Raw genomic sequence first — 19235 nt, forward strand, 5'->3', positions numbered from 1 at the left:
GCAGAACATTATACTTGAGAAGTTACTTGAAAACGAATTAGTACCAGCCCTGTGTAGAGAGCTCAGTAGTCAAACATCCAAAGATCACTGGATTTTTAAAAAATTAACTTGTTTGGTTGGGGTTTTTGTTTGTTTGTTTGCTCATTTGCTTTCTACATCATCAGAGTTATGATTCTTTTTTTGGTTTTCCTGCTTTTGCTCCCTACCCACCCACCCAGGCTTTTCCTAAAGCCATAGAGATTATGGGTTTGATTTTGTTAAATTCCAAGATTATATAGTTCTGGAGCAGCATCTGAGCCTTTGAAAAGTCAGCAGCCATTGCGTAGTATGCAGAAAATGAGAGAACTGGCCATTATGCACTTTGGAGTAATTACTAGGAAAAAGTGGAGCTGTATTAACTCCATGGTATTAAATTTTGTGAAAATATAAATACAGTATTTTACCATAATTTCGGCGTGCTAGTCAAGCCAATGTTCAACATATTGTGCTGCCGCTGAACTGTGAATTTTTAGATGTTCTCGATCTTGACTTTGGGAAGCACAACCACCCACTTCATATGTTGGGTTAATAGTTAAGGTCAGCTCAGATGCTGAGAGTGTTGCTCTGGAAACTGGTGAAGCAGTATTCCCGTAGAGCAGAGCTCGCCTTCTGCTCTGCCAGATACAAAAATTGTGGCCTTCTGGGCTATGTACAAATTCCTTCTCCTTCTCAGAGGAACTGAGGAGACAAGAGAGGATTATTTGTGTTTTGAATGGTCTTTATTCACTCCAAAAAGAGGCAACTGTTGCAGGTTTTTTTCATGGAGAACGTGTGGTCTGAGACTGCAATTCTGATGGTAACCGTGAAAAATATATAACATGGATTAAGGTAAGAAGAATACTTGGTTGCTGAGATAAATTTAGTATTTGTGGAAGAAGGCAAATAGTTGCACCTGGCAGTGAGGTCTCCTGTTTGCTGCAGAGGTGCTGGGTGGGAATTTCTACCTCCTTTGCAGGCCTGCTTGAGTTTCATCTTTGACCTGGAACAATCAAGGCTGGTAGCCCCTGGCTATTTCTTATTTATGGTTTAATAATTCTCTTATTTCTCTGCTGAGGTTGGCAGTAAGGGAAAAAATATTGTAATTGTTATTTGTGGTGTGGAGGTTTGTCTCTTCCACCACTTGACAGAGACCTATCACTTCATTACACACAGGCTGGAAGGTGCAAGTTGTAGCAGGTGCTGGACTCTGGGGGTGAAAGCTTCCAAATCATACCGATCACTAAAGTTTTTGAGATACAGCCAGTGCATCCTAACAAACATTCAGCTGGGTTTTCAGAATAATTTGGGTGTACCTTTGTGCTGAGACAACAGTTCGAATGTACAAACAGAGTTTCCAGATGAGAATGTCACTGCCTAATCGGGAGAAACATATTCAGGTCAAGTGCCAGATACAGTTATGCAGAATAACAGCGTTGTTCCACACAGCCTTTAGGGGAGCAGCAGAATACTGGAATACTGAAAAAGAACCCAGAGAACAGAGCACAGCTTTGAAAGAAGCCATTGGAAGACATTTTTCTCTCTTGCAGACCATGATTATTGATTACCCAGTTCTGTGATTCTCGGACACAAGCTCTTCATTGACTGGAATTAGATTTACAAAGGCAGTTGCTTTCTCTGCAGCGGTAGCACATTCATGGTGTGTTCTGTTTGTCACAGATGCCTGGGGAAGGGAGAGCACCTGTTATTAAATGCATGATGGTGTAGAGAATAGGATGGATAAATAGACCATGAAATTGTATTGGGTCAGTCCTATGCTGCCAATCCAGAACACTCAAAACTCAATCCTCAAGTATTTTTTTTCTAAAACAATTTGTTCCTTTTATTTGCTTTCTGATGCATTACCACACAAAAGTAACTTTCCCTCCCCTGCCCCCATGAAACCTGGGATTCTCATACAATCACAAAACTGATGTTTAAGTAAAGTGACAAATATTCTGGGAGCTGGCAGGATGAGTGGGCGTGACATGATCCCACAGAGCAAAGACTAGAGACACAGAAATCCCACATGGCTAGAAAAAGCTACACGAGAAAGTTCAGGCTGCAGTTTATATTCTTTCATTATTTAACTGTGATTAAAATACAACCGCCACAAGAGAAGAAGTTTGATTCCATTCTGTATGGGTTAGACTATGGCAGTGCCACCTGCTCAGCATTTTTCTTTCTTAATGTAGGTTTTGTACTGATCCCAAAGCAGAATTATCCAGGGGAGCAGCAGAAAATGTGCAGATACGGCTTGTGAGAGTTGAGGATTAGGAGGCGGGAAATGGGTGATTCCCTTTGGCTTCTGAAGACAAACACTAAAACAAAGCTGGAGGCAGGAGTGGGAAGGATATTTGGTAGCAATAGGAACTGATTACTAAGTTATTTATAGAAGGGAAACATAGTGGGTTTTGCCTTCAGAAATCTCCACAGCTTTGGGTGCAGTTGCAGACATAGTTGTTCAAACAGCTGAATCTGAGTCCCAGTGTGGCCTTGAATCAATGAGTTTATCTTCAGTGAGGGCAAAATCATCCCACCTGGCACCATTTAATATACTTGATGAATGACTGAAGCCTTGAAGAGAGCAGCAGAGCAATTCATAGATTATTTTCAGTATTTATAAACCGTTATTTTGTTGGCTTCCCCTCTCATCTTTTATGTGTATGTGTGTCTTTTTGTGTGTGTGTGTCTTTACTGCTAAAAGAATCTTTATCTGCCAAAGGGAAAGCTCTGGCCCCTGCAAAAAAAGAAAGAAAAACAAACAAAAAAGGAGTACAGCCATCATAATATATTTCTGCTATATATTTGTTGTCTCTCCAGGTATTGTCCCTTCCTGAAGGCTGACACATCAGCTCTAAGCAACTGGCAGATTTGCTCATCCACAGAGATACAAATCTATTTGCCTGTTCACTGAGTTGTTTCACTAGAGATGCAAATTGGATAATTGCTGATGCAAAAATTGTCAATAGCTGCTCGTCAAAGATCTGCATGCATGATTATACCCTTTTTACAGGAAGAGCTATTAAATATTAGAGCTAGTTTCAGTAAATATGCACACATTTTTGAATGGAAAACGCAGAATTCTGTGCCTCTCTGGTGAGCAGAATGAACCGGATGAAACACTATTTTAAAGCATCCTTTTGCTGTCTTTTCTCCTCGGTACACAGTATATGTGCTTTGACCACGCTTCTGGTCTCTAAGCCGCTGCAGAAATTCCAGCCGCTGAGCAGCTGCGTGTATGCTTGAATGAAGTGGCTGCTATTCCGTGTGTCAGCAGGAAGAGATAAAAATAGAGCTTTTTTCTCCTTGTTGTCACAAACTATGTTTCTGCTCCCGACCCCAAGCCATTTCTTCTTCAAGTCTGCTGTAAAGGGAATATGTTTCAGTTAGGCTCAGTGCTGCAGTTGTGGATCATAGCGAGACTGAAGCAGTGGAGGAGTTGCAGCCATTTACACCCAGTGCTTAGTGGGACAAGGCACATCAAGATTAATGCATGACTGCTCTTGCTGCTCCAGGCATCTGGCCTTTCACTGCAGAAGTTGCCTTCTTTGCTTTGCTCTTGCTGGTGAGGGAATGTATTGAAATAGTTGACCAAAAAATCTCCCTTTATGAAGCGAGAAGTGAAGCTCTTTGGCTTTGTGCTCCCCTGCTGACACGTGCTGGTCTCACACCTTTACAATCAAGAATTGCAGCTGCTGTCAACACATACACCAAATGCACTCAGCTGAGGGATCTGCAAAGCTGGTTTGCCTAGCACCTGGTATGCCCAAGTGGGAGAAGAGTGTTCCCTGGAATAGCAGGAATATGCATTTATCATCATATGGTCTGTGTGAGCTGCACCACCCATCACGACTCGGTGGACTTGAGCAGTCTGCGGGGATTAAAATGGACCAGGACAGGCGGAAAGTAGACTTTACCAAAAATGTATCTATTAAATGGAAGCTCCAACTGAGAGGAGATTGTGCAAAGCAGGAGCAATACCAAGATAACTAAAGGAAGAATCTCCAAGATGAAAGTTAAACAAAAGCAAATTATGATCCTTGGTCATCAGGGCAAGTTCTTAATTAGCAAAGGGACCTATTCTGGGATAAAGAGAGTCCAGATAAATACAGTAGAACCAAAACAAAAAAACCCATACATGATTAATGAGATTTTTTGCCATTATATTAGCCAACACATGTATGAATCTCAAAGCTAGAGGGAAAGGCAGTAATGGATATTTAAAAGAAGCTGGTCACCTCCTCAACAGTCACATACATTCAAAACAAATGAACTGATTGTATATTAGCATGTATGTATACACACACAATTACAATGGGAAAAGAAATGTTTAAAGTTTAATTCAGTGTTAAAACATTTGTTGAAGTATTCTACATGTTGATCTCACCAGATGGTAATTTAAAATTCCTTTTGAAGTGAAGGATTCAAGAAGCAACAATATCACCTTTTAGCCTTTATAATCGCTAAGAGCTTTTAAATATCTCTATTCTTTGACAGCTTGTCCTAGTTACCTGGGCATATGACACATTTCCTGGAAGGAAAATAACTGTGCTATCAATCCAGATACAGTTTGTCCTTGATTTTCTTCCTACCTTTTCATTTAAACGTATCACAGCTGTAAGAAATGTGAATTTTCTGAAATTTAATCAGGATAGTATTATTTTCGTAAGTCAACCTCCATTAAGCAATAATGTAGAAATGAAGTTAATTTTCGTTACCTTGCTGTCAGACATCCATTTTATATCCATTACACTTGATGTCTAATAATTCATTTCCCAGATTTGATCTTCCTGTTCATTTCAAGCCAATTCTTCCATTTTTAATATTTCTTTCAGAGAAGTGAAATGTCAGGCATATTATATGAATAACTTTCTGATATGTTACTACAGCTGGTTGAGCAATGCCTTTCTAGAAAGAGAATTCATTAGCAAATGAATTCCTGAGTACAATGTAAAGCATCATTTTACGTGGAAGGACAAGCCTGAACCATTTCTCCAATTGTTCCATTGAGAGAACAGATCTTGGCTTAAAGCATGATTTGGGCTATTAAATTAAAATCAAAATAATTGAAATATAAAGTAGGTAATTTACTAACTCTTAAACTAGGCTTATGAGGGTGCTGTTCTGAAAAGGTTACAGTGATCAAAAATTAACAGAGATAGCTCTACCCACTTTTTGCATAAGTGTTGAGCCTCCAAGACTTAATACTTACCATCTAATGAATATTTAAGAAAGTATAGTCCTAGAGACAAGGCACAAAAGGCATCTGCAACTTCGTTAAAATGGCTGTTGCGATCTGGCGCCATCCATTTCAAGCAACTGCCAACTTGGATGTCATCTTTACTTTGATAACCATACCTTCATGTTCCATAATTGTGTGTTATCTCCACCTCAAGTAATCTCTTTGTTAAATTTATTTTGTTTCCACATTATATGGCCTTTACAGCACACCATCTAGCAGTTTGTGATTTCAGTTTATGTGACCAAGTAGAATAAAGCACTGAACAAGTTATGAGGTTCAGAGATGCATTTAAATCGGCTTTTTAACAGCCAGCCAGAGCAGAACTGCATGAAGATCTATTAAATTCAGTAGAATTACACAGTGTCCTGGTTGACACACAGATACACATCTGTTGAAAAACTCATGTGACTTTTCGTCTTATGGTTCAAGCAGGTACTGGCCTCTCAATTAAGAGAAGATGACTTTAGCTGCAGGGATGGACAAACAGGTAGATACAGTCGGTCCAGACTTCCAGGACAGTCAGTCTGGTTCATCTCATCAGTACCAAAATAATCTATTTGAAAGGGTAAAGACCCAGATGACTATAAATGGTCATAATATCCGGATTTATCTACAACTTAAGAAGTCCTCCAAGTGTGGACCTCTCAACTACTTGAAAGAGCAGAGCTATTTCTGCAGTAGGAGAATGGATGTGGGGGGTCTTCACAAGGTCACCTCCATTTTCTCCTTGAAGAATGTTTAAAGGATTCTGAAAAATAGAGTGTAGCGTGCTTATCCAGGGGGCTTATCATATTGTATTAGCCGTTACTCTTCACATTTAATTAAGATTCCTTTTTAGCCGATGTGAAATATTACTAGCTCCATTCATCCCATATCGGTAAAAAGGAATATTAATGGAATGTGATCCTAACAGGAGATTATAGGAAGCTGCTAATGTGACATACATATTGTGTAAGGGAAAGAGGGCTGTGACTGCTGGAGTCTGTTTTGAGGCCTGCCATGTCTTCAGTTTTACAGCCCCTTCCTGTGAAAGGCATTAAAGTAAAACACCTTTTCCAGGGCAGGTTGCTGGCTAACAGGCGTGTCAGTCAGAATCAAAATAGACATCGGTTAGTATTTCGTTAATTGGCCATTGGAGGAGAAGTTTGCAGAGGTTCAGTGCTAAACTAGTCAGAGATGGTCAGCTAAAGGATTTTGTAGGTCTGAATTAATTGTATATACCTGTATGGTACAGTTTAATTTCAAAATGAATAAATCCCTTGAGGATAATGAAAACAAACTAAACGAAACAGTTTCTTCCCCTTTATGGTCCAGAAAGAGAAAAGGCCAGTTTCAGCTTTCATCCATAAAATACCAGTAAAATTATCCCTTTATTTGTGATCAGAGACAGAGGGATCCAGAGAACAGGTTCCAGCTCTGAGGTTCAGAGCATGGAGTCACTTTCAACCTCTGAGAGACAAGGCTCCGCGTTTTCCACTCTCCAAAGCTTTGTGTAGCTTTTGAAAGAAAGATCCAAGCAGAAAGCTTCACACTGTACTCATCTGACCTGGAATTACAGTGGTTTGAGCTGCTGGGCTGGGAGCCATATACAAGAGGAATGGGTGAAGCCTGTAAATTAGGCATAGACAAGAAAGAAAGAAAGAAAAGTCATTTAAGACCATTTTGTAGGTGTCTGTGATCCATCTGTGCTCCCCTTCTAAATGAAGCTCACACATTCATTCATGTTTAAAATAGACACCTCTAAAAGCACTGAAATAAATGTGTCCCATTTTCTTTCACTACCACTTCAAGCATCCAGTTGGTTGGTTAAAATTAGGTTCTGCTTTGAAAGGCTAAAATTGATGCTTCAAGTTTCCATAGTTACTGTCTTTCTATTAATTGTGCTCAGATAAAAAGTGGGGATTCTCTTTTGCCTACCAGCCCTGGGTTTTGGCAGCTGAGCTGGGCTCTTTCCTCTTTATGTACCAGCAGCAATATGGACTGCGCTAAGGTAAATTAACCTGCAGAAGGTTTTCACAGCTGTAGAGGCTGGTACTTGGTAAACAGTTTTGTTCAGGATAAGCAGAAAGGACTGAATTAAACTGAATTCTCTTAGGAGTGTTCACTCTCCAAGATGGACATAAATAAAAATAAGCTAGTCCTGTCCAGGAGATCCAGCACCAGGAGAACATGTAATCCTGCCTTCTGTCTTCCCTTCAGGTAACCTAACATTTTCCTTCTTTGGGGAATCAATCCCAGCCAGTCATGGAGATGGTGTTGGGGCTGAAGGTGGCTGTAGTGGTTGTAGACAGGAATCCAAGTTTGAGGTTCTTAGGGACATGGTTTACTGCTAGATTTAGGTTATGGTTGGAGTCGATGAGGGTCTCTTCCAGCCAAAATGATTCTATGATTCTAAGCTGCTGATCCTGCGATCAACCCGCAGAGGCAGAGTGGCCTCCAGTGGCAGGAGGTGACAGGAACTGTCCCAGTTCCACAGCTCATCCAGCAGAGAGAAGGGGAGGGGGAGCTGCCCGGCTGCAGAACACAGGCTGCAGCAGCAGCCAGAAAATGCTCCCTCTTTTTCACCTTCCCAGCAGGATTTATGATGGTCCGTGAGCCTGTTGTCTCTCACACAAAAGTGCTTCTATGTAAGAATTGAATTATTTTTGATTTAAACTGGACAGAGCACAGTAACCAGATTGGCTTTCCACAATACAGACTAAGCAGTGCACAGTTCTGTTCATGTCCTCCTGGCATTCCAGGCTTTGTCTTCTGCAATGACTGTTGCTCTCTTGGCAATATTTCATATCTTTATATAACAGAGGCAGCACCCACAGGCAGCACCAATCACCTGAAAGCAGTTAGAATGCCCAGTTTCTAAAGATTTGTCTCAAAGTCTATTTTACATTTTTGGGCTGTGTCACCCAGCAATCCTAAAATCAGGCCTCAGCAGGGGACCGCAGAGCTGTTTCTGCTCCCAGTGGTTCAGTTTGGGGCATTTAAGGAGGCTCCGTAGCAGCTGGTTTGACATAAAAGCAGAAAAAAGCCTTTTCCTTGGTGAAAGTGGGATGGGTGGCAGTGAGGCCAAGCCACCATGGGTCCTCAGGGAAACATTGTCCCCAGCTGCTGCCCAGGCCACCTCTTCCTTCCCTGGTACTGAGGGGCACAGCAGCCCCCCCAACACCGTATTTCCTGCACTATTCACTGCCCTTTCCCTTACTGTTTGAATTGAAACAAGGGCAGAACAGCTGATGCTCTATCTGCCCAGACTGTGTATGCAAACCATTTATAAGATGAAAATTGTCTGGTGTGGTTTTGTTTGTTTGTTCTTAAAGGGCTGTTTTCAACTTTAAGTTCTTAAAAATGGTCACTGTGGGCCTGAAGACATGGTGAAATGCCCACATAAAAATCCATCTACCGTAGATTGCAGGAGTAGTCCATCCCTAACAACCTCTTCATTCAACACAAACATTCATACGCTGCATCCCCCAGAGTCCAGCATCCCATTAGAGCTGGGAAGATGATATGGAGCATCACGGATGTGTGTGCATGCAGTGTCAGTGATGCAGCAGGTTAGTCAGTTTGGTGAGCAAAAGGTTAAGGCTTGTGCTGAGCAAGTACTTACAGGTGTTTCCCAAGACAAATTCTACCCATGGGAGCAGGACTAGGTAGAGCACTAGAAGTATGTTACCTGAGAAGGTTGATGCTTTTGTGGGAGGAAAAGCCTCTTTTAGTGAAAAGGCAGTGAGAGGAGCTTGGGGCTGCAGGCACTGGGCTCTGTTTGCTCCTGCAGCAGCTGTGAGAAGCCATTTAGCCTGTGCTATGTTGTGCCCACAGAAGGCTGCGGTAGCAAGCAAATCAAATTTTGGTTTCCCGTATCTCAGAATATGCTGGCAGAGCTATTTGGTAGCTGAGGCAATTGCTCCCATACACAACTATCTAAGATTGTTTTCTTATAGCGAGACAGATAATCTCTGTTTAAATTGAATTTCAATGTCAGCACGGGCAGTAACCTGAGACTGAGCTGGAAGTGACCTCTGTGCCCACCCCCTGCTTTGTAACTGGATGTTGGAGCAGTGGGGGGTTACAGATCTCCCACAACATATGTGCTATAATTACCCTGTTTAATGTTACTGGCTTTAAATCCAAGCAATGGATTAAAGCTACAGGCTTCTTGGTGGGGAGAAGTTTTCATTTTCTTCATTCCTCCTGTATCTGAGTTATTAGTGCAGAACAGGCCAAACAGATGGAAGGGCAGAGTGTGAGGCTTCTTTGTTTTTTCTTTATGATTCCAAATTGACAGCACTTAGAGCTGGTTGGGGTTGTTTGGCAGACTGATAGTTAAAATGGCTCAGCTTTGTTCTGACTGAATAGTTTGTCTGTCTTTCAGTTCAGAATCTGTCATTTTTATGATGGATTTTTATTTGCTTTCTTTGTTGTGGGTTAGGTGTTTTTGTGATTTGGAAAAAAAAGATTAAATGGACATTTTAATCCCAAAAAGGCTTAGGGATGATCAGTGAAGCCAGAACATCCGCAGAGATCTTCCAAATGACACAGAGAGGGTTTTTCAGTGCACACTCTTTGCATTTGATGTGCTCTTTCAGAATCAGTGCGGAATGTCAGACAGTGAATATTCATTAAGCCTGCCAGAGGCAGAAGCTGCAGTCAGTATAGCATCAGTGGAGGAAGCAGGGAAGAGAGAAATCAGGTTAATGACTAGCTTTCTCTGCAATTTGCTTCCTGCTTATTGCCTGATCTTAGTTTTAAATAAATTCATTTAATTAATGTGTTTTGCTCCTCTGACCTGCGGACAGAAGGGTCTGTGATTAATGATGGGGTATTTCTAGTCTCACGGTGGCTTTAGTCGGCATGTTCTGGTGCCTAGGAAAAAAAAAGAGAAATACACTGAAAAATATTTCCTTTAAACTTAATGTTAATAGATGGTTTGATTGAAAGCTTTTATCCGAATGATTTCCTGAGTCCATAAGCCACCACATTTTTAAGGACAGGGACAAAGTGGGGAGGGTGGAACAGAGTGAACGCAAGCTGCTGTCTTGGCTGAGCATGTCACACAGTCAAAAATGTCTCTACAGGGAGAAAGAGCTTAGCAGAAATGCTTTCCTCTTCTCCCCCTTGAGCAGGAGCACATCTGTTCTAACACTGGTTAGCCTTCTTCTGACAAAGGTTCTTTAAGAAAGCAGCGGAGGCATAGGAGGTAGAGGCGATGTACATGACACTTGGAATATATGGCCAGCTCGTGTTATGGGAAGTGAGCACCACCTGTTCCTAGTAAACACCAGATTGGAGCTGTGGGGCTGTCCAGGGACAGGGAAAAAACACGTGGCCTCCCCAAAAGAGAGAAGAAAGTCAGTGAGATAGAAACTGCAGTTTTAGCTCACAGCTGATGGGGTATCGATTTATGAACTGAGCGATGACATGTTGTGTGGAGAAGGCATTTTGCCCCAAATTTAGAAGACATCTCAATTTCAGACTGTTTGTACCCATCCCTCAGCATTGCGACTTTGTTCCACTTACATATCAGCTCGGACGGTTTTACAAGCTGATGAAAGCCAAGCCTTCAGTTGAGTGAATTCACAAATGCCGCACCTGAAAAGACAGCACTGTAAATCTCAGTGACAGAGCTGTACTTGGGAGTTCTGCAGCAGAGTATCGCTCAAAACCTAAACTGTTCTTGTGTTGTTGCTGTCATAACTAAAATGTGACCCTTTAAGGGGGGGGAAATGGTGCAACCTTGACAATACAGTTGAGTTTTCTCAGGGATTTCTGAACAAAGGATCCCCATGCTTGCCTAAATAAAAATCCCATGAAGAGCTGAGAAAGTGGCTTCATCTTGCAAATAGTTGCACAGGATTTTCATGACTGTCACCATTAAAAAGATTAATTTCCAACATTTTTTTGTTTTTAAATACACTGGCATGGTACAACATCCCCCAAGCCATGATGCTGCTTAGCTTGCTCCTGGGAGTGGAATTCAGCTCCTTTTGCACTAGCCACCCAAAAGTTAGCTCTGTCTAGTTTAAATTGGCTGTCTGGGCTTTATCTGTAGTTAAAGAAACAAAGGTAACACAGCTCCAGGAGAGGAGGAACAAAGAGCATTCAGTGCATCTAAAAACAGGTGTTTAAGCTGGGTGGGTTGAACTGCCTTCTGAGGATGCCTGTCTCTACAGACTGTAGCAAGAACTAAATTAAGACAGTTTAGATTGGATGCCTACTTTTTTGGTGGCTGAATTTAGAGAAAGGATACCCTGCTCTTTGGATGACATCTCAGAATAAAATAATGTAGGTGCCTACAGCTGCTACAAGCTGCATTTTAGGGACACTGTTTCTTGCAGCCTGGGCCTGGGCTCCCTGCTCAGAACATGGGGAGAGTTGGGGATTTCCAAGAAACCTGTGTGCTGAGATCATAGAATCATAGAATGTTCTGAGCTGGAAGGGACCCACAAGGAACATTGAGGCCACCTCCTGTTCCTGTATATGACAGCCCCACAGTCCACACCGTGTGTCTGAGGACGTTGTCCAGTCTCTTCTTGAACACTGTCAGGTTGGGGCCGTGACACCTCCCTGGGGAGCCTGTTCAGTGTCCAGCACCTCTGGGTGAAGAACCTTTTCCTCATGTCCAACTGACCCTCCCCTGGCACATCTTCTGCCATTCCCTGGGCTCTGTCACTGTCACAGAGAAGAGCTCAGCCCTGCCCCTCCTGCTCCTGCTGAGGAACCTGCAGCCCCATGAGCTCTGCCCTCAGTCTGCTCTGCTCCAGCTGAACAAACCCATGGACTTCAGCCGCTACTCATACGGCTTCAAACCCTTCACCAACTTTGTGGCCTCTTCTGGACACTCTCCAGTAGCTTTATCTCCTTTTCTCCTGTGTCCCCAGCCCTGCACACAGTGAATGCTCCAGGTGGGGCCGCCCCAGCGCAGAGCAGAGCGGGACAATCCCCTCCCTGCCTGGCTGCCGATGTTGTGCTGGATGCACCCAGGACACGGGTCCCTCATGGCTCCAAGGACGCTGTTGTTTCATGTTCAACTTGCTGTCAAGCAGAACCCCCAGATGCCTCTCCAAAGAGCTGCCTTCCAGCATCTCATTCCCCTGTATGTACAGCCAAGGTTGCCATGTCCCAAAGATCAGGACAGCCTGGAGCACACAAGCAAACAGCTCTGTGCTCAGTGAGGTGCCACAGCTCACCTCAACCTGCTCCCTTCCTGGGATCTTGGATCCTGTGACATCCACATGACACTTTCTATGTGATGATGTGTAGGAAAGCAGGTGCTTTCAGAGCAATTAGGACTTGCTGTATCAGTGCCTATTGACTGAGATTTGTATGTTTTTCAAGTCCTGTGAGAGGTAGAGGGCTACAGCATCTGACCTGAAAATGTCTCTGGAATAGAAAAAAGTAGGCAGGCACCATACCCTACTGCTTCAAACTGTCAGAAAGGTGATTTTAGGATGTGGGGTTTTTTTATATGTAAATCTGCCTGTGCCTTTCAAACAACAGGCACTGGATAGAAAAAGAATTTTGAAAGACAACCTGGAAGTCGTTTCCTCCCAGCTAAAATACATGATCTACTCGACTGCAGAGTCTCTGTTGCTCGAGGTTCCATTTAAAGTCTACTGAGACACTTGTATTTTGGTGAGAGCATGAGGAAATGGAAGGGGTGAGAAGTTCATCTCCCATTTTAGCAGGCAGGCACACAGGCGAAGAAGCATCAGGACCTGCAGATGCAGCCTAGATTTTGGGTTCTGCTGCATGCATGCGTTTTAAAAATAAATCGTTTGCTCATTGAACATAAAGGTTTCCGTATTCCTTGAGAATAAAGTGAAGGGGCAGTCTCCAAAGTAATCCTTTGAGTTACACCAGGAAATGGACAGACTCTGCTCTTTTATGTGCAAACTCTGGCAAAAACCCCCTGGGTAGCTGTAGGAAGAAGTGTAATGTTTTAAATTAAGTGTCATAAATATAGCTGGCGGATTTGCTTTATTTAGGTTTTCCTCTAAGTTAAATAAACAACTTTAAAGCGTTCATTAAAACCCAGAAAATATGCAAGAGAAGTACAACTAATCCTGTTAAATGTAAAATAGCATCTAACTGGACAGTTTTTATTGTTCAATTCCCACTAATAAGAACAGAAGAGATGTTTAAGGAAGCTTTGGAAACTAGGTGGTGACATTTATCCTTGATCTGAAATGCCTAAACATACAACATTGTTAGTACAGCTGAACTGTGACCTTCCAGTCTGCCAATACAGATAAGCACACAGGTTATCAGGTAAATGACGCAGAAGGGACATTTCCTGAGGAGCCTGTGGAAGCCCCACTGGTAGGAAATAATGGTTATTAACTCATTACATTCTGTCTGTCTTTGTCTTTTTGTATGTGAGCTCTCCACACAGCTGTAAGGATAATTAGTTTCCTTTGGCTTAGTGAGTATTAAGGAGTATTAAAATGCTTATGACAACAAGCATATTCAGGGATGGCAGAAAAGCACACAGAAATGCAAGCAAACCCCCTTAGTCTTTAGGTTGACAGAATCCCGATTCCAGGATAGATGTGAGGGGGTTGTTGTGTTTGGATACATTAGGTCAGATGGCTTTCTGATAAACGTTACTGACTTCATCTGGTGAGTGGATTTGTCCAGGCAGAACCAGATTAAAGGGTCAGTATCCTGTTCTGAATTAGATTTCAGTAATGCAGACGTGTACGTGCACCCTGTCAGACTGGCGAGGGTTTTCATGCACGAGATACTGTACCTTAAGGATACCCTCCATTCTTGCACGTTACTCTGTTTGTGTGGTAAAACTGATAATATAAAGTCACTATCATCGTCTCATGTCCTGTCTTCAGCCTAATATGCTCATGTCAAAATGGCACGACCACACACCACGTTGTTCCAGCTGTGTTGTGGTGACACTGCAATGCATAGAATATTGTAACTCCACACTCCAAAGTACTTTCTGACTATTCAGTGCTACAGGGTTCTCCCCAGCCAGAGCAAGGATGCTTCAAAACTGATTTGAGGTCACCTTCAGCTGCCAGGAACAGGAAAAGAGCATTGGGTCTGGGCCAATGTTGTTTGGAATGAATGTTGCATGGGCTTGTTGGGATGGAGAAAGAATTTATTTGTCAAACTAGGTTTAATTTATTATCTGCAATATGAAAGCTCACATTTTTGTATTGCCGGAGAAAGACAATTGATCAATAATTTGGAAAAAGGCCAAGGCACATAACATTCACCTTTGTAGTTTATCATCTCAAAGAAACAGAAGTGATATAAAAGGTACCTGACCAAAATATTAAGCAGAAATAAAAGCTGGTTCATATGAATGCATTTAGTATGAAATGGCTTGCTAGAACACTGCTGTTACCAACAACAAGCATGTCAAAAATCTGAAGTTGCTAGTTAAGACCATAGGAAATTCACAGGATAGCTACAACTGATAAAATAGAACTTCCACATTAATAATAACTTCCAAAAAGATATTTGAGACTAGGGAGGTTAAGGTCACTAAAACAACTTCAGCAGTTTCTGGAAAGAACATGAACTTAAGTCAAATCTTCTTCATCATTAAATACAGTCTTAGGGGAAAAGAATTGTACAGGCTCTTCTAATTCTTGATTAAACATCACATTGGAAAAGCAGTTATATCACCTCCTTTGCAAAGATTCCATGCACCAAACCTATTACACAGGTGGTCTCAGAGGCAGTTCTGATGTGTCACTTACACATATTTCTTTGGCACTGTAACATGGACTGTGTAGGTACGGAAAAGCTGAAAAAGGATTGTGCTTTCCAGCAGTATTTATTTTGCTGCCAGCCAAGAGAAAGATTGTCAAGCAGCAGAATGTGTTCTTTAGCTTTTGAACCAGGACAGCCTTATGTCTGCACACATGCATTTGATTTCATAAAATACAAAATTGTATGAACAACATTACAGAAGAAGGAGACTCATAAGATAAGTCCGGGAGATGCTGTTCATTTCCTGAAATGGCTGCTAAGACAAATGCAGCGTTCTTCATGACTGCTACAGGGGTACTGAGCAGTCAGCAGCTGAGGTTTAATGAAGACTATCTTCTGGTCTGGTGAAACGTTGGAGATCTCCCTCTAGACCGTCTGTGTTGTTTTCTCTTCCTTTGCTCTTTCACCAGCAGGAGACTTAGGACTTCTCTGTTTCTTGTCCTCCTTTGTGTGCCCTTACCTCCTCTTCCAAGGGATATGGAGACCTTCTCAGCTGGTTTTTCAACCATTCCTTATAGCTATGCAGATCCCACCTCCTTTTTTACCCGTAACATCTTCACCTACTCAACTGGACAGCTCTGGTGCAGAACAGACGATGCTGAGACTTAATCAGATCAGTGGTATTGGCATTTTTGTGTGGCATTGCCAGAATTTGTATGTGACTGAGTTACAAGCATGACAGCTCCTATGTTTGCAATACTGCACTTCTAGAGTATAGATAAGAATGTTTTCATCAGATTTGAGAGCTTTAGCATCAATGCATAAGCATTGAGCTTTCCCCTGATCACAATCCTTTAAACACTTAGGCTCAGTGCTGCAGTTGTGGATCATAGGCAGACTATGAAGCAGTGTAGGGATTGCAGCCATTTACACCCAGTGCTTAGTGGGCCCTTGTCTGGGCCACATATGTAAGCAGTTCAAACTGATTAACTCAATCTTTTCAAAATCATGGAAATAAAATGAAAACTTGCTTCATACTCCAAGCCTAAAGCTGGGGTCAGAACTTCACTTTATGTTTGCCTGTAGAAAATATTGTGTTCTACCATTCTATCATGTCAGTTCAAAGAACCAAGAATTAGTCACCAATCTGGTGTTTTTCAGCCTTTCTGTTGTGATATTGCAATAAGAAAAAAAGAAACATAATAGTGAGGACTTTCCTGGTTTGAGAACTCACTGCAATTTTGTTTATTGCTGAACCATTCTTGACAACTTACCACAAATTTGGCACCAGCCCTTTCCGGTTTTCTATTTTGCTTCTAAGTTCATAGTTTAGAAAAACTTTACAACTCTCTTAGGAGAGTCACCCCATTTCCTGCCATAAGGGAACATTTTATTAGAGCCTTGCCTTGGAGATCACTGTAACTATTTCTGAGACCGTATTCTGTACTGTTTGAAGGAGTCCTGTGGTATCTCTACCCAGGCAATTCAGTTCACTCCTGGTTTTGCTCTAGGGCCGTGTCTGCCGATCAGCCATGTTGCATATATGTGTCCATAAATACATACACATTAGTTGGCTCTCAGGTTCCTCTCTGGGATGCACCGACTCATCCTCTCCATGAGGAATCCTGGACACAGCTGACGGGATGGTTTTACTTGGCTATCAAGCATGGACATGCATACTGCCAAGGCTGACTCCCGCTGCCCTGGACACTCCTCTAACCCCATCCCAAAAGACTTGACACCCTCAAACATACCCTTGTACCACGCAATACACATGCTTGTGTTTCATGCTATAAAACACAGCCATCTCTTATTCCATGTAATTAAAATTCCATGCAATTAAAACATAGAGAACAACTGTATTTCAACATGTACAGCATGGGATCCAGAACACCTCATGCCCAGCAGTATGTGGCATGAGTCGGTGTGTACAGACATTGAGCAACCTGGACAAGAACCAGTTGTTAACACCCAGATGAGCAGCCAGGCAACCAAGGGTTGATGTAGAGCCAGGCTAAAGCCGTAGTTTTCAGATAGGAAGCTGATACTCAGTGAGTGCTTGTGTTTAATGATGCTTTAAGCTTTTCTTGGTGTTTTGACTTTTGCAGAACCTGAGGCGGGAGAGGTGTCCCCCCCAGTGGGAGCTGGTGTGAACAGCAACAGCTGGACCTTTAAATTTGGACCGGGCAATTCCAAACAAGGTGGTCCTGGTGAGTTGCCAGACAAATTCATTATCCCAGGATCTCCTGCAATCATCTCCATCCGGCAGGAGCCACCAAACAGCCACATTGACAAAAGTGACTTCATAACCTTTGGCAAGAAGGAAGAGACCAAGAAAAAGAAGAAAAAGAAGAAGGGAAACAAGACTCAGGAGAAAAAAGAAAAGGGCAACAGCACCACTGAGAACAGTGACCAGTGAGGGGTTTATACTGAAAGAACCCATTTAGCCAGTTTTTGTAATAATGGCAGATTTCTCCTATGTAGCAACTCCCAACTTCTTCCTACTATTAACAATTTTCCTGTATGTACAGACTTGAGAAAATCAGCAGGAAATTCACAGTGTCTGTCTAAATTGCTTAACAGGTTTTGTCTTAAAAGCTTTATTAAGTCTGGTGTTAACTCTTTTTCTCCACTCTGGCTTGTTTTCAGAATCTAAAAAGCAGACACAAGTTTCCTTTCTCCTACGCCGAAAAGGAGAATCTTCACAGTACAGCCAGTGAGAGGTTGGACTCTGCACTGTGGTTCCTGTGCTCCTGTCTTGATGACACTTACAGGACAGGTTTAAAAGTTTTAATGTTGTGCACCCTCTATCTGATTGGAAATATTTGTGTGCAGATGTCAGCTAGGCGATGTGAGCTCAGGTTATAAAATGCAAGAAGAGCTGGTAAATATGCACTAGAGGAAACACCTGATGAACACAAATGTTCAAAGATGTTCAGGCTGGGGAGAAAATGTCTGAGAGGAGGTGACCAGACTTCATATCTTGAGAAGTCGCTGTGTGGAAATACTGAGTCCTATACATGACGTATTGTACACACTCATGCAAATAAAACCTCGCATTTACAGCTCTTTAAGATACCATAATTTTTATCCTTTACCAAGCAAGCCATTGGGAAAACTGTCCCCTCAAGCCCTGCATTTCCCTGGCACGGCCAGCCCGCTGAGTGTCTGAAGCGCTGGGCTGACATCCCAGGAATGTAACTGACTGTGATGCTCTGTGTCCCTGTTTCCACTCTAACATTATTTTGCACATTATGTCTCTGAAAAGGTCAGAGTTTTTCCACGACACTTATGCAAAAGAGAGAAAAAAGAAATGTTAACTATGCTATTTGTTATTTGAGATATTTATTTATAAAGAAATATAGCTGTAAATGTTAAAGAAATATGGTGCCCTTTAACCCAAACAGAAGTCAATCTAGAGCCATTATAAATTACAATTGCTGCTATTAAAGTGCTTTAGAAAAACTGCCTGAAACATCTGTATTATATCGGCCACTTGCCAATAACAGCTTTATTCTGTCGGGTGACTCGGGGGCTGCCTCTTGCATGTTTTAATAAATACAAGAATATCCTCTTTTTTTTGTTGGTTTTTTTTGCATTAATCTGCACTTTGAATACACCTTTGCAAACAAACTGTCCTAATATGAACAAGCAGAAGCAAACTCCTCACACAAATGGATTGATTAACCTGCTAGCTCTGTGCAGTACCTTGGTGTTACCTCCCACACAACCTTCTCTGAGTTTAGTTTTACTTTTTTCTATGAGATTATGAATTTCCCACCCTACTAACACGCATTATGTAAAATTCAAGTACTGTATGTATGCTGTATGCTCTTATAAGAATCCTGAAATATTTATTCTGTGCTTGTGTATGTGAATGTCAATGCAACTATTATTATTAGAGTGGACTTTAAGCTTTACCGTTGAATGTAAATTCATTATTTCTTTTTTTGTACACTCGTGAAAAAGTGGAGTAGTGTTAATTTTTTAAGCCACTGTTGATTATCGGTTTTTGTGTATGAAACACAAGTAAAATATCTTTCTTAAATCAAGTCATGCATGCATGTTGGGATTTATTTGTAAGAAACTGTGAAGCTAAAGCTCTGTGAATTCCCAAACCTGAGGGTATCAATGGAGTGTAGAATGCGGTTGAGGATGTTGATAAAAAACCAATACATGTATTTTTAAATAGAATATAGCTGATGAGGGAATTCCAAGGAGTTTTCTACATTATTGTACATTCACAGAATAAAGCTCAAGTGTCGTATTAATTGGAACTGTGTAAGAAACTACATAGCTCTAA

General features: G+C 41.8%; 1 protein-coding gene and 1 long non-coding RNA gene across 2 annotated transcripts in view; one reads left to right on the plus strand and one right to left on the minus strand.

The window, feature by feature from the left end:
* Positions 1-18984, plus strand: part of LOC102091615 (protocadherin alpha-2) — a 112740-nt gene extending 93756 nt beyond the window's left edge. Inside the window, 1 exon segment of the mRNA XM_065030247.1 lies at positions 17041-18984. Within this exon segment, the coding sequence (XP_064886319.1) occupies positions 17041-17351 (311 nt within the window). The 3' untranslated portion in view covers positions 17352-18984.
* On the minus strand, positions 6756-11647 carry LOC110359574 (uncharacterized). The gene is made up of 4 exons (XR_002414848.2): positions 11473-11647; positions 10775-10846; positions 10044-10120; positions 6756-6868 (listed from the first exon to the last, which is right to left on the minus strand). It is a non-coding gene; the product is annotated as an uncharacterized LOC110359574 (long non-coding RNA).
* Positions 18985-19235: the final 251 nt, after the last annotated feature.

The sequence above is a fragment of the Columba livia genome, chromosome 14 (genome assembly GCF_036013475.1).
Source record: "Columba livia isolate bColLiv1 breed racing homer chromosome 14, bColLiv1.pat.W.v2, whole genome shotgun sequence".
Taxonomy (NCBI): Eukaryota; Metazoa; Chordata; class Aves; order Columbiformes; family Columbidae; genus Columba; species Columba livia.